Here is a 22945-nt window from a genome sequence, read left to right as displayed (position 1 = left end):
GTTCCATGACTGGGTACAATTGCATATTTTCTATGATGGACTTTCTTATGAATCAAGGAAGGCTGTAGACCATTCATCAGGAGGTTCATTGAACAGGAAAAAGACTGTGGAAGAAGCCATTGAAGTGATTGAGACAGTGGCTGAGAATGAGTACTACTATGCTTCAGAGAGACACAACACTAAGGGAGTCATGGAGCTGAACCATGTTGATACAATTTTAGCCCAAAACAAGGTGTTTGCCAAGCAACTAGCAGAGCTCACCAGGAAATTAGAAACAAAGCAAGTGGCTGCAATACACAAACAAGATCAAGAGGAAGTAAGCACTGAAGGAGGTGATTGGGAAGAGGCCAATTATGTAGGAAATCAACAAAGGCAACCATATGATCCACATTCCAACACTTACAACCCAGGCTGGAAAAACCACCCAAACTTTGGGTGGGGAAACCAGCAAAACCAACATAACAAGTCCACATACCAAAACTCCAACCAAGGATCATACCAAGCCACACAAAACACTTACTCCCAACCATCATATCATGGCCAAAATAATCAACCTACCCAACCTAATCCGAACCAACAATTTCAAGATCAATTAAACAGGATAGAAGGAATGCTTGCAACCATGAGTCAAGACATAACCGAATTGAAAGCCTTTAAGGAAGAAGTAAATTCTAACCTGCAAAACCAAGGAGCTGCCATCCAGAAGCTAGAAAATCAAATTGTGTATTTGTCTAAGCAAACCTCTGGGCCAAGTGTTTCTCATGCTGCCAAGGCTATTGCAAGGGAAGAATGTAAGGCCATAACCCTCAGAAGTGGAAAGAATCTAAAGGAGATCTCAAAGGAAACCACAGAGGATGAAGCAAAGGAAAATGTGAGAGACAAGGAACAAGGACAATCTTTTACACCGTCTGCAACAAAAGAAAAAGAAAAAGAGGTCCTGAAGCCTTATACACCTAAAGCACCATATCCTCAACGTTTGATGAAAAGTGAAAAGGATGGCCAATTCTCCAGATTCTTGGAGATTTTCAAGAAGCTTCAAATCAACATTCCGTTTGCTGAGGCAATAGAGCAAATGCCACTCTATGCAAAATTCTTAAAGGAATTAATGACCAAGAAGAGAAGCTGGAGAAATGAGGAAACTGTGTTGTTAACTGAAGAATGCAGTGCCATCATTCAGCACAAATTGCCTCAGAAATTGAAGGATCCAGGCAGTTTCCAAATCCCCTGCATCATAGGAGAAGTCATGGTGGAGAAGGCCTTGTGTGACTTAGGGGCCAGTATCAATTTGATGTCTCTCACAATGATGAGAAGAATGAAGATTGAGGAAGCCAAACCAACAAGAATGGCCCTCCAATTGGCAGATCGAACTTTTAAATTCCCTCATGGGATAGTTGAGGATTTGTTGGTGAAAGTGGGAGATTTTATATTTCCTGCTGATTTTGTGGTGTTAGATATGGAGGAAGAAGCCAAAGCTTCAATAATTCTGGGAAGACCCTTCCTGGCTACTGCTGGAGCCATCATAGATGTACAAAAGGGTGAACTCACTCTTAGACTACATGACGAGAAATTGGTGTTTAACGTATTCAAGGCAATGAGCTATCCATCAGAATCACTAAAGGAATGCATGAGGGTGGATGTAGTGGACATTGCAATACAAGAAACCTTTGAGGAAACAACAAAGGAAGTGGCAGAGGAGGAGTTCACCAAGGATATTGAAGTTAGTGACATCAACGCTGCTGAAACAACCATGCCAAGCATGCCAGAGAGAGTGAAAGAAGAGAAGGAAGCACCAAAACCTGAGCTCAAAGCATTACCCCCTAATCTCAAGTATGCATACTTGGGTAGTGATGAAAGCCATCCTGTTATCATTAGCTCTGCCCTGAACCAAGAACAAGAAGAAGAATTGATCAAGGTGCTACAAACTCATCAAGATGCCATTGGATGGACCCTAGCTGATTTGAAGGGGATAAGTTCATCCATATGCATGCATAAAATCTTGTTAGAAGAGGATGCTAGACCCTCCATTCAAGCTCAGAGAAGATTGAATCCCGTCATGAAAGAAGTGGTACAAAAGGAGGTCATGAAGTTATGGCAGGCAGGGGTAATCTACCCCATTTCTGATAGCCCATGGGTTAGTCCCATCCATGTAGTTCCCAAGAAAGGTGGCATAACTGTGGTGCCAAATGAGAGGAACGAACTCATACCCACAAGAACTGTCACTGGGTGGAGGATGTGCATAGACTACAGGAAGCTCAATGAAGCCACCAGAAAAGATCATTTCCCACTCCCATTCATGGATCAGATGCTTGAAAGGCTTGCAGGACATGCTTACTATTGCTTTCTGGATGGATACTCAGGCTATAATCAGATAGTAGTTGATCCTAGAGATCAAGAGAAAACATCATTTGTTTGTCCATATGGAGTTTTTGCTTATAGACGCATGCCCTTTGGATTGTGCAATGCACCTGCCACTTTCCAAAGATGCATGCTGTCCATCTTTTTGGACATGATTGAAAAATTTATTGAGGTTTTCATGGATGATTTTTCTGTGTTTGGAGATTCTTTTCCTAGCTGCCTACACCACCTTGCCTTGGTGCTTAAGAGATGCCAAGAGACCAACCTAGTATTAAACTGGGAAAAGTGTCATTTCATGGTCACAGAAGGAATAGTCCTTGGCCACAAAATCTCTAATAGAGGCATTGAGGTGGACAGAGCTAAGGTGGAACTCATTGAAAAACTACCTCCACCAAGTAATGTCAAGGCAGTTAGGAGTTTTTTGGGACACGCTGGCTTTTACAGAAGGTTTATTAGAGACTTTTCTAAAATAGCCAAACCTTTGAGTAACTTGCTTGTCTCTGATACACCCTTTGTATTTGATAAAAATTGCATGCTAGCCTATGAACTTTTGAAGCAAAAACTTTCCTCTGCACCTATCATTGCCCCACCTGATTGGAACTTACCTTTTGAACTGATGTGTGATGCATCAAACCTTGCTATTGGGGCAGTGTTAGGACAAAGGAAAGACAATTTGGTACATGTGATTTATTATGCCAGTAAAGTCTTGAATGATAACCAAAAGAATTACACAACCACTGAAAAAGAACTCTTGGCAATAGTCTTTGCATTTGACAAATTTAGATCCTATCTCATTGGATCTAAAGTCATTGTCTTCACTGATCATTCAGCTTTAAAATACTTACTTGCTAAACAAGAATCCAAACCAAGACTTATTAGATGGGTTCTTTTGTTGCAGGAATTTGACATAGAAATCAAAGACAAGAAGGGTGTAGAGAACAAGGTGGAAGACCATTTATCAAGGATACCATGTGAAGAAGGAAGCGCACAAAGCACACATATAAATGAGTGCTTTCCTGATGAACAACTCATGGTGATTCACAAATCACCCTGGTTTGCAGACATAGCAAACTTCAAGGCCACTGGGAGTTTGCCGTTGGAATTTAACAAGCATCAAAGGAAGAAATTGGTAAATGATGCCAAATACTTCATCTGGGACGAACCATACTTGTTCAAAAAATGTTCGGATGGCATACTCAGAAGATGCATATCAGAGGAAGAAGGAAGGGAAGTCTTATGGGACTGCCATGGCTCCACTTATGGAGGACATTTTGCAGGAGAAAGAACAGCAGCTAAGGTGTTGCAGTGTGGTTTTTATTGGCCCACTATCTTCAAAGATGCAAAGGAACTAGTGAAGCATTGCCATGAATGCCAGAAAGCGGGGAACCTGCCAAGAAGAAATGAAATGCCACAACAATTCATTCTGGAACTTGAATTGTTTGATGTATGGGGGATAGATTTCATGGGACCCTTTCCCACCTCATACTCAAATAATTACATTCTTGTGGCAGTAGACTATGTCTCCAAATGGGTTGAAGCAATAGCAACTCCAACCAATGATAATAAGGTAGTCATGAACTTCCTCAGAAAACACATTTTTTGCCATTTTGGGGTTCCAAGAACAATCATCAGTGATGGAGGAAGCCACTTCTGCAACAAACCATTAGAGACATTGCTTCTAAAATATGGAGTCAAACACAAGGTAGCCACACCATACCATCCACAGACAAGTGGGCAAGCCGAAATATCTAATAGGGAACTCAAAAGAATCCTGGAAAAGACTGTGGGAACTTCAAGGAAGGACTGGTCGATTAAGCTAGATGATGCTCTTTGGGCATATAGGACAGCTTTCAAAACACCAATTGGAATGTCTCCTTACCAACTAGTATATGGAAAAGCTTGCCATTTGCCACTGGAGTTGGAGCACAAGGCATTCTGGGCCTTGAAACTCTTGAACTTGGACAGCAAAGCTGCTGGAGAAAGAAGGATGTTGCAAATTCAAGAGTTGGAAGAATTCAGAGCTGAAGCTTATGAGAATGCCAAAATTTACAAAGAAAGAGCAAAGAAGAAGCATGACAGCAACATAGCCCCAAGGAAATTTGAAGAAGGACAAAAAGTATTGCTCTACAATTCTAGGCTGAAGCTATTTCCAGGGAAGCTAAAATCAAGGTGGTCTGTACCATTCCTTGTCACCAAGGTCTCCCAATATGGACAAGTAGAAATCATGGAAGAAAAGTCACAACGAACCTTCACTGTGAATGGTCAAAGACTCAAACATTACTTGGGAGACGTGGAGGAGAAGGACAAAGTTAAATATCACCTTAACTGAGGAAGCTGACCGTCAAGCTAATGACGTTAAAGAAGCGCTTGTTGGGAGGCAACCCAACCTGAGGTAATACTCCCTTGCTGTTTCTTTTATTTGTTTCAATAAAAAGGTGAAGTAGTTTCTGTGCATTGCAAAGAATTAAGTTTGGTGTTTCACACCAAACAATGAATTCGTGGATCAATAATTCAAAGGGGAATGTGTGACTCTAAGTTTGGTGTTCCACCACACAGATCAACTGAACACAACAACCTTTGAATTATATGAAAGGAACAACCATTCTAAGCAATCACAGGAATGCTTAAAATCCTTAGCAGCAACTTCATTCCAAGGAGAATTCAAGGACTCAAAGAGCAAAGGAGTAAGTAGGAGACTAAGTTTGGTGTTCACACACCAACTTAAGACTCAGACACTTGCCCATACATAGTTGAGCTAACCACTCAAGTGCTTGAGAAGCAAGCAACTTCATCACTCTTTGCAGGAAAGGAAACAAGGATCTGAGAAAGAACATGAAGCAACAATTAGGAGAAGAAGGAGAAATCAAATTGTTTCCTGGCAAAAAAAGAGAAAACAAGAAATTTCACAAGGTGGTGGTGTTCCTTGACCATTCTTTAAAAGGCAAACAAAAGCATGCTTTTTCTGGTTTAAACTGTAATTGTTGAATCTTTCTGGAATGTGAAGTTTTTAGTATGAGTGTCTGTTTACTGCTTTGAATAAAGTGAATGCCTAGATGTTTGGATATAACTTCACCTTCTTAAACAAATGCTTGCCATGCTTGTTCTGTTTCCAAAAATAAAAGAAAAGTTTGAACAAAAGTAACTTGGCTCAATTAGTGACAAATCAAGTAGAATTAAGTGGTGGTATGCATGCTTGATTGTTTAGTCAGATCACTGGAAATAGAGTGTAGAATTATCATTTTTTGTGTAGAAATTGAAAACTGTCTATGGATCTTAATGAATAAATGTCTTTGGCCATGAAAAAGAAAGAAAAAGAAGAAGAAAAAGCCACTGAAAAAGGGCAACTAAAAAGAAAAAAAAAAAAAATTGAGAAAATAAGCTAGGCACCAATGGTTTGAACTTCTGAGACAAATGCCTGTGGTGTTTATGTATTAAGGATATGCTTGGATGAATAGGTTCTGAGGAGTGTTTCAACACTTGGTAACTTGGGTTAACTAACCCGGGATTATCAACCAAAAGTCCATTATCAAGAGCAACCTAAATACAAAACATTTAGTCACACAAAAAGGTGCTGGGCACCAATGTCTCACGAAGAAATGTGAACTAAAATGCCTGGAGTGGATATGTGTAGTGCACTGATAAGAAAAAGAAAATGCCAAAGGCTTATGCAACACATGACACTAAGCAAACAAGGAGCAAAGGAGCTCTAAGAAAAAGAAAAGAAAAACAAAGAAGAGAAAAGTGCCAAGGACATAAGAATAACAAGAGGCCATAGCAGTGTTTGATGGATGCAATGAAAAAGTGATAATCTTACCTGATAAGAATGAAAAAGTGATACTACAACTTTCTGCATAAAACCCTTCTGATGAACTTCAAATGCTTGCTAATATAGCCAATATAATTGCTTTCTGTTTCAAACTTTCTTCTCAAATAACTCAGGACTTGCTTAGGGACAAGCAAGTATTAAGTTTGGTGTTGTGATGCCAAGGCATCTTAGGCTAGTTTCACTAGCATTTTTCTGTTAGTTTTAGTTGTTTTATGCATTTTCTTGAGCTTAAAGTAACCAAGAATGGTTAAATGAATAACAAAGCAATGAACCATCCAAACAGTATGATTTTGATGCAAATTCCATGAGTTTTTAGTTATATTACTTGAATGCTATGAATGGAAGATTTCTCATGAAATTTTGCAAGACTTTGATGCAATTGTTTGGATGATTTCAGGGAAGAAGAGGCTAGGCAAGAAAGCAACAAAATCAATAAAGGAAGCTTGAATATCACATGTGGAGTTTAAGTTCCAGTTTAAGCTTAAACTGGAGCTTAAACGCCAGAATCATGAAGGCTAAGAAATGCTGGAACTGGCGTTTAACCTCCAGTTTAACCTTAAACTGGAAGTTAAACACCAGAATGAGAATTTCACCAAGGGAGCATTTCCACGTTTAAGCTCCAGTTTAAGGTTAAACTGGAGCTTAAACGTGTTCGACACAAATTCTCACCAAAGAAGCATTTCCACGTTTAACCTCCAGTTTAACCTTAAACTGGAGGTTAAACGCCAGAAGTAAGAAAGGCACCAGGAGCATTCCACGTTTAAGCTCCAGTTTAACCTTAAACTGGAGCTTAAACGTGTTCGACTATTTCTCTCCTCCAGGGTTGCTTTCTCATTTCCACGTTTAAGCTTCAGTTTAACCTTAAACTGAAGCTTAAACGTGTTCGACCCAATTGCTCCTCCAGGGTTGCTTTCTTCATTTCCACGTTTAAGCTTCAGTTTAACCTTAAACTGAAGCTTAAACGTGTTCGACATTTCACACTCCTGGGTTGCATTCTTCCATTTCCACGTTTAAGTTTCAGTTTAACCTTAAACTAAAACTTAAACTTCAACTTAAACGCCACTTTTTGAAAGGATTTCTGGGCCAAATATATTGAAGTTTAAGTTAGCATTTGAGCACAAACATTAACTTAAACGTATTATGGTATGAAACCCAATTGAATATCATGGTTTATGGGATTGGGCCTGAAGAATTGATGAGTCTGGAACTTCAATTTGTTGATTCTTGTGTCATTACTTGTTTATCACTAAGTTTGCTCAATGAATGTTACAGAATTGGATCACAGCCTAATCAGGATTATGGACCATAAACCCAAAGCAAAAGGAAATCAGGGAAAGGCCTCAAAGCCCAAGAAACACAACAGAAGCTCAATTTAGAAAGTGTATAAATAGGATAGAATTTAAGTTAGAGAGGACTTTTTTGGGGGAGACGGAGAACTTTGGATCATTTTCTTTTAGTTTTGTAATTGAATTCAGAGCTATGACTCACTAAACCCCTTTCATTGGGTTAGGGAGCTCTATTGTAATTCAATGAATCAATAATAGTGTTATCTTCTTCTTCAATCTTTTCTCTTGAATTTTGTTAGAAAGCTTCTCGATCTAATTCCATTGGGTAGTTGTCTTGGGAAAGAAACTACCCATAATTGGAATCCTTCGGAACCTTGGGAAAGGAATGGAGGATTCATGCTAGAGAAGCTTTCTCACAGTGAATTGGATTGGGGTTTGGATGGATATTGTGACATGTAATCCTACCAAATTGTGGTTCATGAAACTGTGTGGTATAATCAGTGATCGAGCATCATCTCTTCTTATGAACATTTAAACCAAGGGATTGGGAATTTGTTTGTTTTTAGAGAGAATTGGTGAGCCAAGGGATTGGGATCCAATCATATAAGATTGCCAAGCAAAATTCAATGAATGCATTGGTTGAGGAAGGGATAAAAGTTGTTTTGATTCAGAGATCTCAATATCTCCTAACACCCAATGAACTCCCCATTCCTGATTTACCACTTTCTCTTTACATTCTGCAATTAAATTCATGCAATCACCCCATCCCTTTTAATTTCAGCAATTTAGCTTCTCGCTCTTTAATTCATGCAATTTTACATTCCGCAATTCTCATCTAAATCTTGATTCCGCTCAACTAGAACATACTTCTAATCCGAATTGCTCACTCAACCAATCCTTGTGGGATTCGACCTCACTCTATAGTGAGTTTTTACTTGACGATAACCGGTGCACTTGCCGGAAGGAATTTTGCCGATCGTGCAATTTCCTAAATCGTAGCATATCAAGTTTATGCACATCAACTAACAATGTTTAAATTCAATTTAATCAATGCAGGAAGAATAAGCTAATAATATATATATATATATATATATATATATATATATATATATATATATATATATATATATATATATATTGCATGTATGTAGAAAGGTATTCCAAGTGTCAATTAACATACTTGCTAAGTTACCAAGTCAAATAAATAATACACATAAGTAAATAAAATACATATTTTTCCCAATATGAACAAAATTTCTTTAACATTTATCATGAGGCAGCAACTTGCTCTCCAAGTCCTCCTCGCGTGTTCAATAACTCCTTTGGAGATCTCTCCTCGATTACGATTTCTTCTCCGGAAGAAAGTGACAAATTAATTGAAGTCAGCGGTGCAGCCACATAAAAAGGTATGTTGTGAAACTTGGAACACAAGGCAACGTTATAGGTCCCAATTTTGTTGGTTGTATCACCTGCAATTATTACCAACTTTTAGTTAAAATTTTGATTATATATGTTTTTGATTATGTAATACTTTTACAAATAAGCTTAAACTTAAATTAAAGCCAGACAAGACACATAGTTTCATGTCTGAAAAGTTTAACATAGTTTCCTAAGCACTTGAAAACAGTTGCTACTAAAATATAACTAAGCATAGCAGAAAAAGCTCTTATTATGGATTCAAGAAAAATGGAACTGTAGTTAAGAGATTTAGAAGCATACAGAGGGTAAAGGACACCATGAAACGAAGGATCACACTTGTTGTTCTGTGGAATCCTTGGGCAAATTTGCTTCAAAAGAAATGATTCCCACATATTCACAAGCCTCCTTCTTATGCACATAAGTTGCAGAGTCTTTCCTATCTCCAACCCAGGAGTCACTCTGATAGAATCTTCATCTTATAGACTTATGCTGTTATCTCATATCTGATTTGCTTTGCCACTGACTTCCCATCAATCACCTTAGCAGAAGCTTCTGTAGTAATGGCAGCTGCACATAATAAGACACATCAACAGAAGTGAACCTTTCCTAGCAAAACAATATTCAGTCAAAATATTCGCCACTCAGGCAAGACGTATTAGCATAACTCAAGGAATAATCGTGTTATATTTGTAGACCATCCAGCACCTATTAACTCCGCAATCAAAATTCTAAGACTCATTTTGATTGTGGACAGCACATGGTTGACAACTAGTTAAAAACTTTTATTCATATGCACAAATACTAAGAGCATGTGTACAAGCATGAAGGAAAACTTTTTCAAAGAGGATACGAGGTTATTCAACTGAATAACCAAATTTGAAATACAGGCTATAGAATCATACCTCAATCAAACAATTGGAGTGTAGTCTTTGAGACTGACCAGTCTGCACTTCTTTGTTATTCACCAATATTGAAGTCTTGCTAAAGTTTTTAATGTAGAAAGATCCATCATTGTCCAGCTTTATAATTGTCTGAAAGTTAGCAAGGGAAGAAACATCATTTATATGTTGACAGGTCAACTTTTGTATGGCAGAGACTTCACATTGAAGCCAAAACTTTGGTGTTTTTTTTGGGGAGGGGGGAGGGGAGGCTATAATAGTGATTAATTGTTCAATGTATTTCATAAAGCATATTTACTTGATTAGTATATCATAACTAATTTGCTAATGCAAACACAGATAGTACGAATCTGAAATGAGGAGCAGACTATCTATGTCCTTAACAAAATATATGAATGCACCAAAATTGTTCTTGCATCGTGAACCAAGTCAAATTTGGTAATATGACTAACCTGGCATCGAGATATTTTATTTGCATAACTTCCTTTGCCCAAGTCAATATCTACTGGAACACCTTCTGTTGCTCATCCAAGTAAAACCTGCAGGAGAAATTGAGATATCACTAAAAGTGTTATCCAAGTCTTAAATTTAGTTTCCATCATCATTATGGTTTGATAGTAATTCACATGTCAAACTATATTGTCAATCAACTCCCAAAACTATATGAATGCAGAATGAAGAATACAGAACATATAATTAAGAGTGTATCCAATTAAGACAAGAGCATTAACTAGGTTCTGATTTTCTTTAAGTACTCTATTGCAGTAATAAATAATGGTAATAGAATAAGATTAGCACTTCTTTGTGTGTTGCCCCATACATCAAGATTGTTTACAATGTTTGCGCAGCCTTTTAGCCTCTCAGATCAATAATCTCTATATCACTCTATAAACTTATTTTTATTTGCTCTTATATATATAACAAACTTTTAGACACAACAATAATAATCTGTAGAACAACAAATCACAAAACAGCAAATCAGATGATAGCAAAGTAATTTACTAACTAAAAATTGAATTCTAACTAAACTGTCATGAATTAATCCAAAGAACATCAAAATTAGTTTTCTCAAATACTTGGAAACAGAGGAACAGAGGAAGAACGAGAAGGAGAAGAGAAGGAACAGGGGTTTCTTGCGATTGAGCACCGCGCTCGTCAAAGAGAGCACCGTGATTGAGCGCTGCTGTCATTGTTAGGAAGGGGGAAAAGGGTCTGTGCGTTGTTGCAGTGGCTATGTTAGGGCTTGTGGAGAGCACCCCGCCACCATCACCCGTCGAGGATAGCACCGCGCCGTCACCATATGTGGAGGAGTGCACCGCGATTGAACGCTACTGTCGCCGTTAGGAAGGGGAGAAAAGGTGCGTTGTTGCAGTGGCTATGTTAGGGATTATGGAGAGCACCGCGGCGTTGCTCGTCGAGGAGAGCACCGCGCCGTCGCCGTGCGTGGAGGAGTGCGCGCGATTGAACGCTGCTGACCTATTGTCGCCATTAGGAAGGGGAGAAAGGGTATGGTGTGTATGTTGTTGCAGGGGAGAAAGGTTAGGGCTTTTGATTATGTATGTGCGTGAAGTGGAACTACTGAAGCTCTTTTTCCCTTTTTGTGTTTAAGTTATTTTTTTATTGAAAAAAAAATTTGGGAATATGATTAAAAGTTTTTTTCTAAAATTTTTAAACATAAACAACTTTAGGCAACTTTTTATAAATGTTATTTGTTTAATTTTTTTGATAACCCTTATAAAATGTTGTATTTTTATTTAAAAATGTTGTCTTAAAGTTTTTATTTTGTAACATTTTATAAATGTTGCTTTAGATATCAAAGATAACTCTTTTTATGGGTGGCCAAAAATTTTGTTATCTTTGCCTTACTCAAAGGCAACTTGTCAGAAATGTTGTCTTTGTCTATCTAAGACAACTTTTGTTAAATATTGCTTCGAATAAGGGTTACCTTAGACCAAAAATATTGTAGTGGCATCACAACACCAAACTTAAATCTTGCTTGTACCTAAGCAAGCACTGAATTATTGAGAAGAATGAATGAAACAGAAAGTAATGTTCATATCAGCAAGTCATTATTATTAGTTCATGGGGTTTTATGCAGAGAATGTTGCAGCTCACTTTTTATTGATCCATAGGAATAAAATGTCTCCTTTAATTATCAACTAACATACTGCTGTGACCTCTTATTATCCACTCATCCTTGGTAATTGCTTTTCTTTATTTTCTTCTTCTGTGAACTTATTCTTCGATTCTAGCAGCTCAGTGTCATGTGTTGTAGTAGCTTCTTAGCTTATTTGCACTCAACACATATTCACCACAGACACTTGGCTCACAATTCTTCTTAAGAGATTGGTGCCCAGCACCTCTTTGGGTTACTAAATTTCTTGTAACTAGGTTGCTATTGATAATGGATTTTTGGTTGATAATCCCGGGTTAGTTAACTGAAGTTACCAAGTGTTAAAGCACTCCATAGAACCTAATCATCTAAGTTCCAAGCTATTGATGTCTAGCCTTATTCTTTGCTTTCTTCTATTTTTGGGTTGCCACTTTTCGCTTTTCTTTTTCTTTCTTTTTATTTTTTTTCTTTTATCCAAGGACTTTTATTTGCTAAGATTCATAGACAGCATCCTAGTTTACATTAAAGAGAGACACTCTACCTTTTATTCATTATTAGTGAGCTTCTACACAATCAGACATATATACCATCACTTACTGTTATTTCACTTCTTGCCAAAAGGAACCATTCCACTTTTGTTCAAACATTTCTTTTATTCAAATTGAAAACAACCAGGGAACAAAACAAGTATTTAAACAAGTGAAAGTGAAACACACACTCCTAGGCTAGCACATTTATGGCAAAAACTAAACACACAGAATGTAAGATGACTTAACCAAGAAGTTAACTATCAACTAAAATAGACATGTTCTTTCTTTATGGAATATGATTAACAAGGAGCAAGTCCACCTTTTATTCTTTATCCTGCTTGTCTTTCTTCTTCTTCTCTCCTGCTTGCTTACTAGTTTCTCCTTTGTCTTTTCCCTTTAACTTTGTCCAGAATCCAACTTTCTTCATTGTCCTTTCCATTTTGTCTTCATGGCGTATTGCTTTATTTATCTCCAACTCACTTCTTTCCTTAAAGTATTGATCATAATTTGGAAATGTTGGGTTTAGACCAGGTAGATGTTTTGCTATATAGTTGAGCTTGGTTTGAGCATTCATGTTATAATCATCTTGAGCTTCATATCTTGCATTTTGAAGAGTCGTGAATTCCTTGAAAGCTCTCATATGATCAACTTGATGTTGGGCCAGCTGGTTGAAAGATTCTTGAAATTGTGAAGATTGTTCTCTTTGCATAACTAGAAATCTTGACTCAAAATCTCTCTATTGGCTCAGAATTCTCAACTGAAGCTCCTCTTGTCTCTCTTGAGCTCTCATGTACTGTAAATTGAACTCTTCTTGTTTCTCTTGAGCCATCATGTATTGTTTGGATAGCCTTTCAATGGATTCTTGCATCTGGCTCATGTCCATGTTGGTTTGTGATTGGAATTGTTGCTCTTCTTCTTGTTCTCCTTCCTCTTGTGGTTCCTCTCTCCTTCGCTTCCTTTGTGATCTTTGACTTTGTTGGGCCACTGTGACATTCATCAACCTTTCGAGGGTTATAGGCATGCCTGGATTCAGCCATATTGGGTTTCTATCCTCCAGTGGTACTCTGGCCTTTATGCATAACCGCATGATGGTGCTTGGGTAATGTAGCCAGGCTTCAGCAGAATTTTTCTCTGAGATCCTTTGAATATCATTTGCAATGACCTTGTGAACCTTTATCTCTCCTCCCACCATTATACAGTGTAGCATGATAGCCCTTTTCTTGTTAACTTCTGAAGTATTTACTGTGCCCAGAATTGATCTCTTTATAAGCTCATACCACCCTTTTGCTTCAGGGATGAGATCTCCCCTTCTCAAGTACTTGTGCCTTCCATGATTGTCCCTTTCCCAGTCAGCATTAACCACATAGATATCACTAGAGATTTCATCATAATTCGGGTTCCCATTTACTCTTTCTTGGTACCCAGGCTCATCAAAATATGCTGGTCTCAATCCTAAGACCTTCATAATGGTCTTCAAACTAAAGTCTACTTCCACACCTCTTACATAACTCTTGTAAGTTGTGGCATTAGTTGTATCCAGCCTTGCAGTGTTAGAATAGAACTCCCTTATGATGTTTGCATTAATCCTGGTGATTGGTGAGGTAAGCTCTTCCCATTTCCTCTTTCTGATCTTGGCTCTTATTTCTGGGCATCCATCATCAGGTAGTTGGAAAGGGATCTCTGGATATATTCCTTTTTATGTCATCCACTCAAGTTGCATTTGGTGGAACCGTGATCTGAACTTCCATTGATCATAGTCGTTTTTACTCTCCTCGGTAATAGGTTCCTTTCCTCTCGTTCTTTTGAAACTTGAAGAAGATGCCATGCTTTCCTTGATGGTTACCCGAATAGAGATTGAAGGTTTATGAAGAGGGATGACTAGTGTAATACACTCTCGATGGAAAGGTGGTTTGAAGGCAAGGTCATGTTGTGAAAGCAAGTGAACAAGAATGATTTGTTGCACATAAACACGGTTGTTGGGTCATGGCTTTAGAGAACACATGAGCTAAATTTTGAGTACAAGAAGTGTGAAAACTTTGGTTTAGAGGCATGGTCCAAGTGAAGCCATTTATAGCAAACTTTAATGAAGAATGGATGGTTAGGATTCTTTGGGAAAGGTTATGAATAAAGGGTGTACATGCAAGGTTGAATGAAGACAAAAATTTCCTCTCCATTGGGCATGTCTTTTCGGTCTTCTAGACACCACCTCCCAAGGTGTGCAGATTTTTATTCCCAAGAAGTACCCTTCCAAGCCATGTGACCTCCTTTTTTCCTCATGCTATCTTTAGCATTCATTTCTTTGTCCCCTTCATTAGATTGTTCTTCTGCATACCTATCCATCATAATAAGGCAAAGGAAGTTAATCTAAGCAAGTGATGGCAAGCACATGACCATTAGTACTTAAAGCTAAAACCATTTGAGTAGCATTCCTTATGAGTGTTCAACCAACCGTAACTCCTTTTGTGCTCTTATATAGTCTTGGAGGATACCAAACTTAGTGTTTGGCTATATGGCTCAAAGAGTTACTTCCTCCAAGTAATGTCATTAAGATCTCGATGGGATTATTGTCATCATTGGTTGAACCTTCATGAGAAACATCTTATTCTTCTATCTTTATCATGAACTAAAAATTATAAACAGGGTTGCACTTTCATGAAATTCAAGACTCAAAAGAAATTTGACTCTCATGACTTGTCCTTACAATATGTAGAACACCAAACTTAATGTTTTGCTATATATTCCAAGAAAACACTTATGAATATGTCACAATGGCAATATGATCATCATTCTTGAAAAGCATCTTAGTGTGCCTTTACGCACACCAAACTTAGAATTGGATCATATGCTTCAGAATGTCATGGATAGTTGTCAAATTTGTGTATGAGAGATTGAATTTATGTTAGAGCAATAATTATTATTCACTCTGAAATATTAAAAGCAAGGAAACTAAATCATGGGCTGCCTCCCATGGAGCACTTCTTTAGCGTCATTAGCTTGATGGTTGGTTTGCTGTTACTGAGGGTTGTAATGCCTCAAATCCTCTCCCGTCATTGTGAATCTGTCACCATTTGATTCTTTAAGAATTTCTACATGTTCCAATGAGAGTATCTGGTTGATTGTATAGACTTGAGGCAGTTGAGATGGTATCACAGGAAGATGAGGGCGGGTATGAGTGAATGGTGGGCTGATATCCCCTTGTCACCTAGTGAGAAATCTTCAGTGCAAATTTTCTTATTCCTCCATCTCCTTGGTACTTTCTTTCCCACTTTCTTCTCTTCTTTAGGTAGTGCTTCAGAAATCCCTGTGTTAGAGTGATCTTTGTTGATTGATTCCCCTGGTTCCTGTTGTTTCAGCTCCTCCTCTAGTGTCCCTGATTGCTTCATCTCTTGAGCTTCTTGTCAATCCACCAAGGACCGCTCCAGAGGCTCTGCTGGTGGTTCATTGTTGTTCTCCTTCAAAGAGCTATCACTGTACTCTTCCTTTAATTCCTTCCTCTCTTGCTCAGACTCATATGTGGGCTTGAAGACATAGAAAGTGAGCTGCTCATCATGTATTCTCGGTATCAATTCTCCTTGTTCTACATTAATGAGTGCTCTACCAGTAGCCAAGAATGGTCTCCCTAAGATGATCGGTGAAGATGGCTCCTAGATCACAGAATCCTCTATCAATTATGGTGTCTCCTATAGCACAGGGGATGTGAAAGCTTCTCGAATCCCCTTTCTTTATGGGTAATGCCTTCTGAATGAGAGCACTGCATTCCGTGTTCATCACCACTATTTGGCCACCCTTCAGGTTGCTCTTCCTAGCTAGTAACTCCTTCATCCACTTAATACAAGTAGGCATCTGTTTGAGGGTTTCGAGGAAGGGAATGTTGACATGAAGAGTCTTAAATACATCCAAGAATCTGGTGTATGTTTTCCCTTTCTCACTGCCCCTGAGTCTCTGTGGGAATGGTGCTTGTAGCACATATGGTTGTAGGATTTTTTTCTCTTTTGATTCTCTCCCTTGGGCAGGATCAGTCCTTTGTTCAATCTCTTCTTTCTTCTCCTCTAAAACTCTTTGATTATGTTTTGTAAGATTGCTAATTTCTTCCTTCCAAACCTCCTCACTTGCGAGGTTTATTGCTTTACATTCTTCCCATCTCACATTTTGTGTTCCTCCTCTTGGATTCTTCTCAGTATCATTTGGGAAGCTATCAGTGGACTTTGAAATTTGTTGAGATAGGTATCCTACTTCGGACTCAAGCTTCTTAATAAGTTCTCCTCGATTTTTCATACTAGTCCTCACTTCCTCCTTGAATGTTTTGTTATCTTCAGACTCCCTACAAAGGTTTTTAAGCATATCTTCGATTTGGGAAAATCTGTCATTAGATGGTGGGTTGGAAGTGGGGTGTTGAGGTTGATTATTTTGATTTTGATATGGTGGTTGTGAATACATATTTTGTGTGGTTTGATATGGTCTTTGGTTGGGGTGTTGGTGAGTGGAGTTGTTATAATGGTTTGGATTGTGCGGTCTGTGATTTTGGTTTTGGTTTTGTTGCTTTTCCCATCCAAAGTTCGGGTGGTTCTTCCAACCAGGGTTGTAAGTCTTGGAGTAAGGGTCATGCTCTTGTCTTGCAGAATTTCCAATGTAGTTGACTTCTTCTTCCTCTGTGTTTGACCCCTCTCGTGCTAAAGGTTGGGTGTGGATTGCTGCTACTTGGCTTGCCTCCATCTTCTCTGTGAGTTCTGCCAATTGCTTGGTAATAATCTTCTTCTAAGCCAAAATTGTATCCATGTTGTTCAGCTCCATGACTCCTCTATTGTTGCTTCTTTCAGAGGCATAGAAGTACTCATTGTCAGCCACTGTTTCAATGACATCAATGGCTTCATCAATCGTCTTCTTCTTGTTGAGTGAGCCTCCAGATGAGTGGTCTACAGTCTTCTTTGATTCGTAGGAAAGCCCTTCATAAAAGATATGGAACTGTACCCATTCATTGAACATATCAGGAGGGCACTTCCTTGTCAAATCTTTGAATCTCTCCTAGGACTCATAAAGTGTTCCACTGTCCTGCTGTCTGAATGTTTGAACCTCTGCTCTCAGCCTGTTGACTCTTTGTGGAGGATAGAACCTTGCCAAGAATTTGTTGACTACATCCTCCCAAGTTTTAAGGCTCTCCTTTAGAAATGATTCTAGCCACTTGGATGCTTTATCCCTTAGAGAGAAGGGAAATAAAAGCAGCCTGTAGGCATCAGGATGAACTCCATTTGATTTTACCGTGTCATATATCCTTAGGAATGTAGTAAGATGCTGATTAGGGTCTTCTTGGGCACTTCCTCTGAAAGAACAATTATTTTGGACCAGTGTGATAGTTGACAATTCTTTGGCATGGATAGTTGGCTTTTGAATGCTGCTATCACAGTTTCCTAGGTTTGGATTGATGTAGGACCCTAGAACTCTCCTCTCTTGTCTAGCAGGGTTGGCTGCACCTCCTCTGGCAAGATTGTTCACCTCTTCTTCCTGATGGTTTTCCATATCATCCTCCATGTTTGTATCCAAGTCTTCCTCCTCTTCCTCTGCACCAATAACCTTTTTTCCTCTTGCTTCCCTCCTTAATCTCAGAAAAGTTATTTTCGGTTCACTGTCAAAAGAGGTTGAGGTTTCTCTTATTCTACCTGTCATACAACGAACAGTACAAGAAGCAGCAAGTGCAGAGTCCACTAAAACAGAGTATTGTTAGCTTGGATAGAGCAATTTATCAAATGGTTAGTGGGTTAGTTTGCTGGAAAGTAAGGAAATAAAGAAAGAAAAAAATAAAGAGAAACAACTAAAATCGCAGAAAGCGAAAATGAACAGTTGAAATTAAAATTCGAAAGAAAAGAAAAATGCTCAATCTAGTTATCCTCCAATTTAGTAATTGTCAATACAAAACCAATCCCCGGCAATGGCACCATAAACTTGATTCACCCGAAAACTGTCTCTCAACAATTTCCTACCGGCAAGTGCACCGGATTGTCGTCAAGTAAAAACTCACTGTGTAGTGAGGTCGAATCCCACAGGGATTGGTTGGTTGATCAATTTTAATTGGAGAATTGTGCTAGTTGAGTGAAATCAAAATTTGGTTGAGATTGTAGAATGTAAATTTGGCGGGAAACTTAAATTGCAAGAAATCAAAGGACAAAAACTAAATTGCGAGAAATTAAATGGCAAAAACTTAAATTTCAAGAAATTAAATGACAGAAGCTTAAATTGCAAGAAAGTAAACGGGAATGGGGATTAAGCATGAGATAAAAGAGCAGAATGTAATGGGAATGGGTAAGATCAGAGTAGGGGATTCATTGGGTTTTAGGAGATATTGAATTCTCCGGATCAAAGCATTTTCATCTCTTCCTCAATCAATGCATTCATTGGCTTTTGCTTGGCAATCTTAGATGATTGGATCCCAATGTCTTGGCTCACCAATCTCTCTAAGCATGAACAATTGCCCAATGTATTGATTTAATTGCTCATGGGAAGAGATAAATTTCGGTCACTGATTATACCACACAAATTCATAGCTCAAAGTATTGGTAGGATTACATGTCACAATATCCATCCAACCCCCAATCTAATCTAATGTGAGAAAGCATTTCTAGCCTGAATTCCTCATACCTCTATAAAGGATCAGAAGAATTCCAATTATGAGTAGCTTCTCTGTCAAGACAACTACCCACTTGAATTAAGATCGAAAGCTTTCTAACAAAAATCAAGAGAAAAGAAAGAAGAAGAAGAAGGTGAAAACTCTTATTGATCCATTTAATTACAATAGAGCTCCCTAACCCAATGAAAGGGGTTTAGTTGTTCATAGCTTTCAGAATGGAAAATGGAATTGAAAGATACATTGTAGAATTGAAAGAATTGCAAAAATAAAGGAAAATTAGTAGAGTTTCATTATTTTTCTCCCTCCTAAAAGTCCCCCTCTAACTTGAAATCTACACTATTTATACACTTTCTTTCATTGATCTTCAATCTCTAAATTGGGCTTTTGGCCTTGATTGAATTGTGTTGAAGTTGCTCTAATGGGTTTTCCTTCCTGTTGAGAAGAGATCTACTTGAATTGCAATATTTCTGATGCTTACGTTGGAGTCCACGTTTGAGGGCCAACGTTGAATCAAACATCCTTTTGAAAATTCAACTCTGCTTCCTGTCATTGGCGTTTGAGTCAACGTTGGAGTGCCAACATTCTTCTACCCACGAGTACGCGTGCCTTGTGCGTTTGCGCCCTTTGGGTCAGAATACACATCCACGCGTGCCCGTACGCTACGCGTGGGCGTGGATGCAAAAATCCCAATTCCAGTTTTGAAAGCTTTTAGAAGAACGTTGGCCTCAGTGTTGGACTGGCAATGTTCCCTCCAATATTGGCCTATCCATGCATACGCATGATGTACGCGTGCGCGTAGATTCTCAAAATTTAAGCCCGTGCGTACGTGCTTGATGAGCGGATAATTTATACGCTTTTTGGCATTGTTTTTACATAGTTTTTAGTATGATTTAGTTAGTTTTTAGTATATTTTTATTAGTTTTTAAATAAAAATCACATTTTTGGACTTTACTCTGAGTTTGTGTATTTTTCTTTGATTTCAGGTATTTTCTGGCTGAAATTGAGGGACTTGAGCAAAAATCAGATTCAGAGGTTGAAGAAGGACTACAGATGCTGTTGGATTCTGACCTCCCTGCATTCAAAGTGGAGTTTCTGGAGATACAGGAGTCCAAATGGCACGCTCTCAATTGTGTTGAAAAGTAGACATCCAGGGCTTTCCAGAAATATATAATAGTTCATACTTTGCCAGATTTTAGATGACGCAAACTGGTGTTCAACGCTAGCTCTCTGCCTTATTCTGGAGCTAAACGCCAGAAACAGGTTGCAAAGCAGAGTTAAATGCCAGAAATAGCTTACAAACTGGCGTTTAACTCCAAGGAAGACCTCTACACGTGAAAGCTTCAATGCTCAGCCCAAGCACACACCAAGTGGGCCCAGAAGTGGATTTCTGCATCATTTACTTATTTCTGTAACCCTAGTAACTAGTTTAGTATAAATAGAACTTTTTACTATCGGATATTTTATCTTTGGATCATTTTGAGATCTCTAGACCTCCATGGAGGCTGGCCACTCGGCCATGTCTACCCTATTTTCACTTATGTATTTTCAACGGTAGAGTTTCTACACACCATAGATTAAGGTGTGGAGCTCTGCTGTTCCTCATGAATTAATGCAAAGTACTATTGTTTTTCTATTCAATTCAAGCCTATTTCTTCTCTAAGATATTCATTCACACACAAGAACATGATGAATGTGATGATTATGTGATGCTCATCATCATTCTCACTTATGAGCGCGTACCTGACAAACACTTCCGTTCTACATGCAAACAAGATTGAATGCATATCTCTTAGCCTCCTGATTCACGATCAGAGTCTTCGTGGTTTAGGCTAGAACTATTAACGGCCATTCTTGAGATCCAGAAAGTCTAAACCTTTTCTGTGGTATTGATGAGCGGATAATTTATACGCTTTTTGGCATTGTTTCTAAGTAGTTTTTAATATGTTTTAGTCACTTTTTATTATATTTTTATTAGTTTTTAAATAAAAATCACATTTCTGGACTTTACTATGAGTTTGTGTGTTTTTCTATGATTTCAGGTAATTTCTGGCTGAAATTGAGGGAGCTCAGCAAAAATCTGATTCAGGCTGAAAAAGGACTGCTGATGCTGTTGGATTCTGACCTCCCTGCACTCGGAATGGATTTTTTGGAGTTACAGGATTCCAATTGGCACGCTCTCAATTGAGTTGGAATGTAGACATCCAGGGCTTTCCAGCAATATATAATAGTCCATACTTTGCTCAAGGATAGACGACGTAAACTGGCAATCAACACCAGTTCCATGTTGCATTCTGGTGTTAAACGCTAGAAACAGGTTACAAGTTGGAGTTAAACGCCAAAAACAGGTTACAACCTGGCGTTTAACTCTAGAAACAGCCTAGGCACGTGTAAAGCTCAAGTCTCAGCCCCAGCACACACCAAGTGGGCCCCAGAAGTGGATTTCTGCACTATCTATCTTAGTTTACTCATTTTCTGTAAATCTAGGTTATTAGTTTAGTATTTAAACAACTTTTAGAGATTTATTTTGCACCTCATGACATTTTTAGATCTGAACTTTGTACTCTTTGATGGCATGAGTCTCTAAACTCCATTGTTGGGGGTGAGGAGCTCTGCTGTGTCTCGATGAATTAATACAATTATTTCTGTTTTCTATTCAAACACGCTTGTTTCTATCTAAGATGTTCATTCGCACTTCAATATGATGAATGTGATGATCCGTGACACTCATCACCATTCTCAATCTATGAACACGTGCCTGACAACCACTCCCGTTCTACCTTCGATTGAATGAGTATCTCTTGGATTCCTTAATCAAAATCTTCGTGGTATAAGCTAGAATCCATTGGCAGCATTCTTGAGAATCCGGAAAGTCTAAACCTTGTCTGTGGTATTCCGAGTAGGATTCAGGGATTGAATGACTATGACGAGCTTCAAACTCACAAGGGTTGGGCGTAGTGACAGACGCAAAAGGATCAATGGATCCTATTCCAGCATGAGTGAGAACCGACAGATGATTAGCCGTGCGGTGACAGCGCACCTAGACCGTTTTCACTGAGAGGACGGATGGTAGCCATTGACAACGGTGATCCACCAACACACAGCTTGCCATAGGAGGAACCTTGCGTGCATGAAGAAGAAGACATGGGGAAAGCAGAGATTCAGAAGACAAAGCATCTTCAAAACTCCAACATATTCTCCATTACTGCATAACAAGTATTTATTTCAAGCTCTTTTATTTTTCGCAATTCAAACTAATAATCATAATTAATCTCCTGACTAAGATTTACAAGGTAACCATAGATTTCTTCAAGCCAACAATCTCCGTGGGATCGACCCTTACTCACGTAAGGTATTACTTGGATGACCCAGTGCACTTGCTGGTTAGTTGTGTGGAGTTGTGAAAAGTGTGAATCACAATTTCGTGCACCAAGTTTTTGGTGCCGTTGCCGGGGATTGTTCGAGTTTGGACAACTGATGGTTTATTTTGTTGCTTAGATCAAGAAAAAATTTTCTTTTTGGTTTAGAGTCTTCTATTATTGTTTTTGGTTAAAATTTTGAAATCCTTATTTTATTTTTCTAAATTATTTTCGAAAATTTTTCTTTAAACCAATAACTTCATGATTTAGTCTTTTGTTGAGTTTAGTTTCATAATTTAAGTTTGGTGTCAATTGCATGATTTTATTTTTCTTTCAATTTTTCGAATTATATGTTCTTAGTTCTTTCTTAATCTTCAAGTTGTTCTTGTTTATTTTCCTTGTTTGATCTTTAGTTTTTCTTGTTTTGTATTTTTTCTTGTTTTTCTTGTGCGTTTTCAAATTATCAGTATTCAAAAAAAAATTATTTTATATACATTAAATACCTTTGTTAAAACACTTTAAATTTATAGCTCAATTGGCTA

The 22945-nt window shown here is 38.3% G+C and overlaps 1 protein-coding gene across 1 annotated transcript; it reads right to left on the bottom strand.

The window, feature by feature from the left end:
* Nucleotides 1–16022: 16022 nt before the first annotated feature.
* LOC107636504 (uncharacterized) lies at nucleotides 16023–17141 on the bottom strand. The gene has a single exon (XM_016340007.1). It carries the CDS (start codon nucleotides 17139–17141, stop codon nucleotides 16023–16025), a length of 1119 nt encoding a protein of 372 aa, XP_016195493.1.
* Nucleotides 17142–22945: the final 5804 nt, after the last annotated feature.

Source organism: Arachis ipaensis, chromosome B4, assembly GCF_059453495.1.
Source record: "Arachis ipaensis isolate K30076 ecotype BB chromosome B4, ASM5945349v1, whole genome shotgun sequence".
In the NCBI taxonomy this organism is placed as follows: Eukaryota; Viridiplantae; Streptophyta; class Magnoliopsida; order Fabales; family Fabaceae; genus Arachis; species Arachis ipaensis.
Note: the sequence above shows the minus strand (reverse complement) of the source record. Positions and strands in the feature narration are given on the sequence as shown.

Excerpts from the sequence above, each read along its gene's own strand:
- LOC107636504 (XM_016340007.1), bottom strand. The coding sequence starts at position 17,141 with ATGGAGGCAAGCCAAGTAGCAGCAATCCACACCCAACCTTTAGCACGA.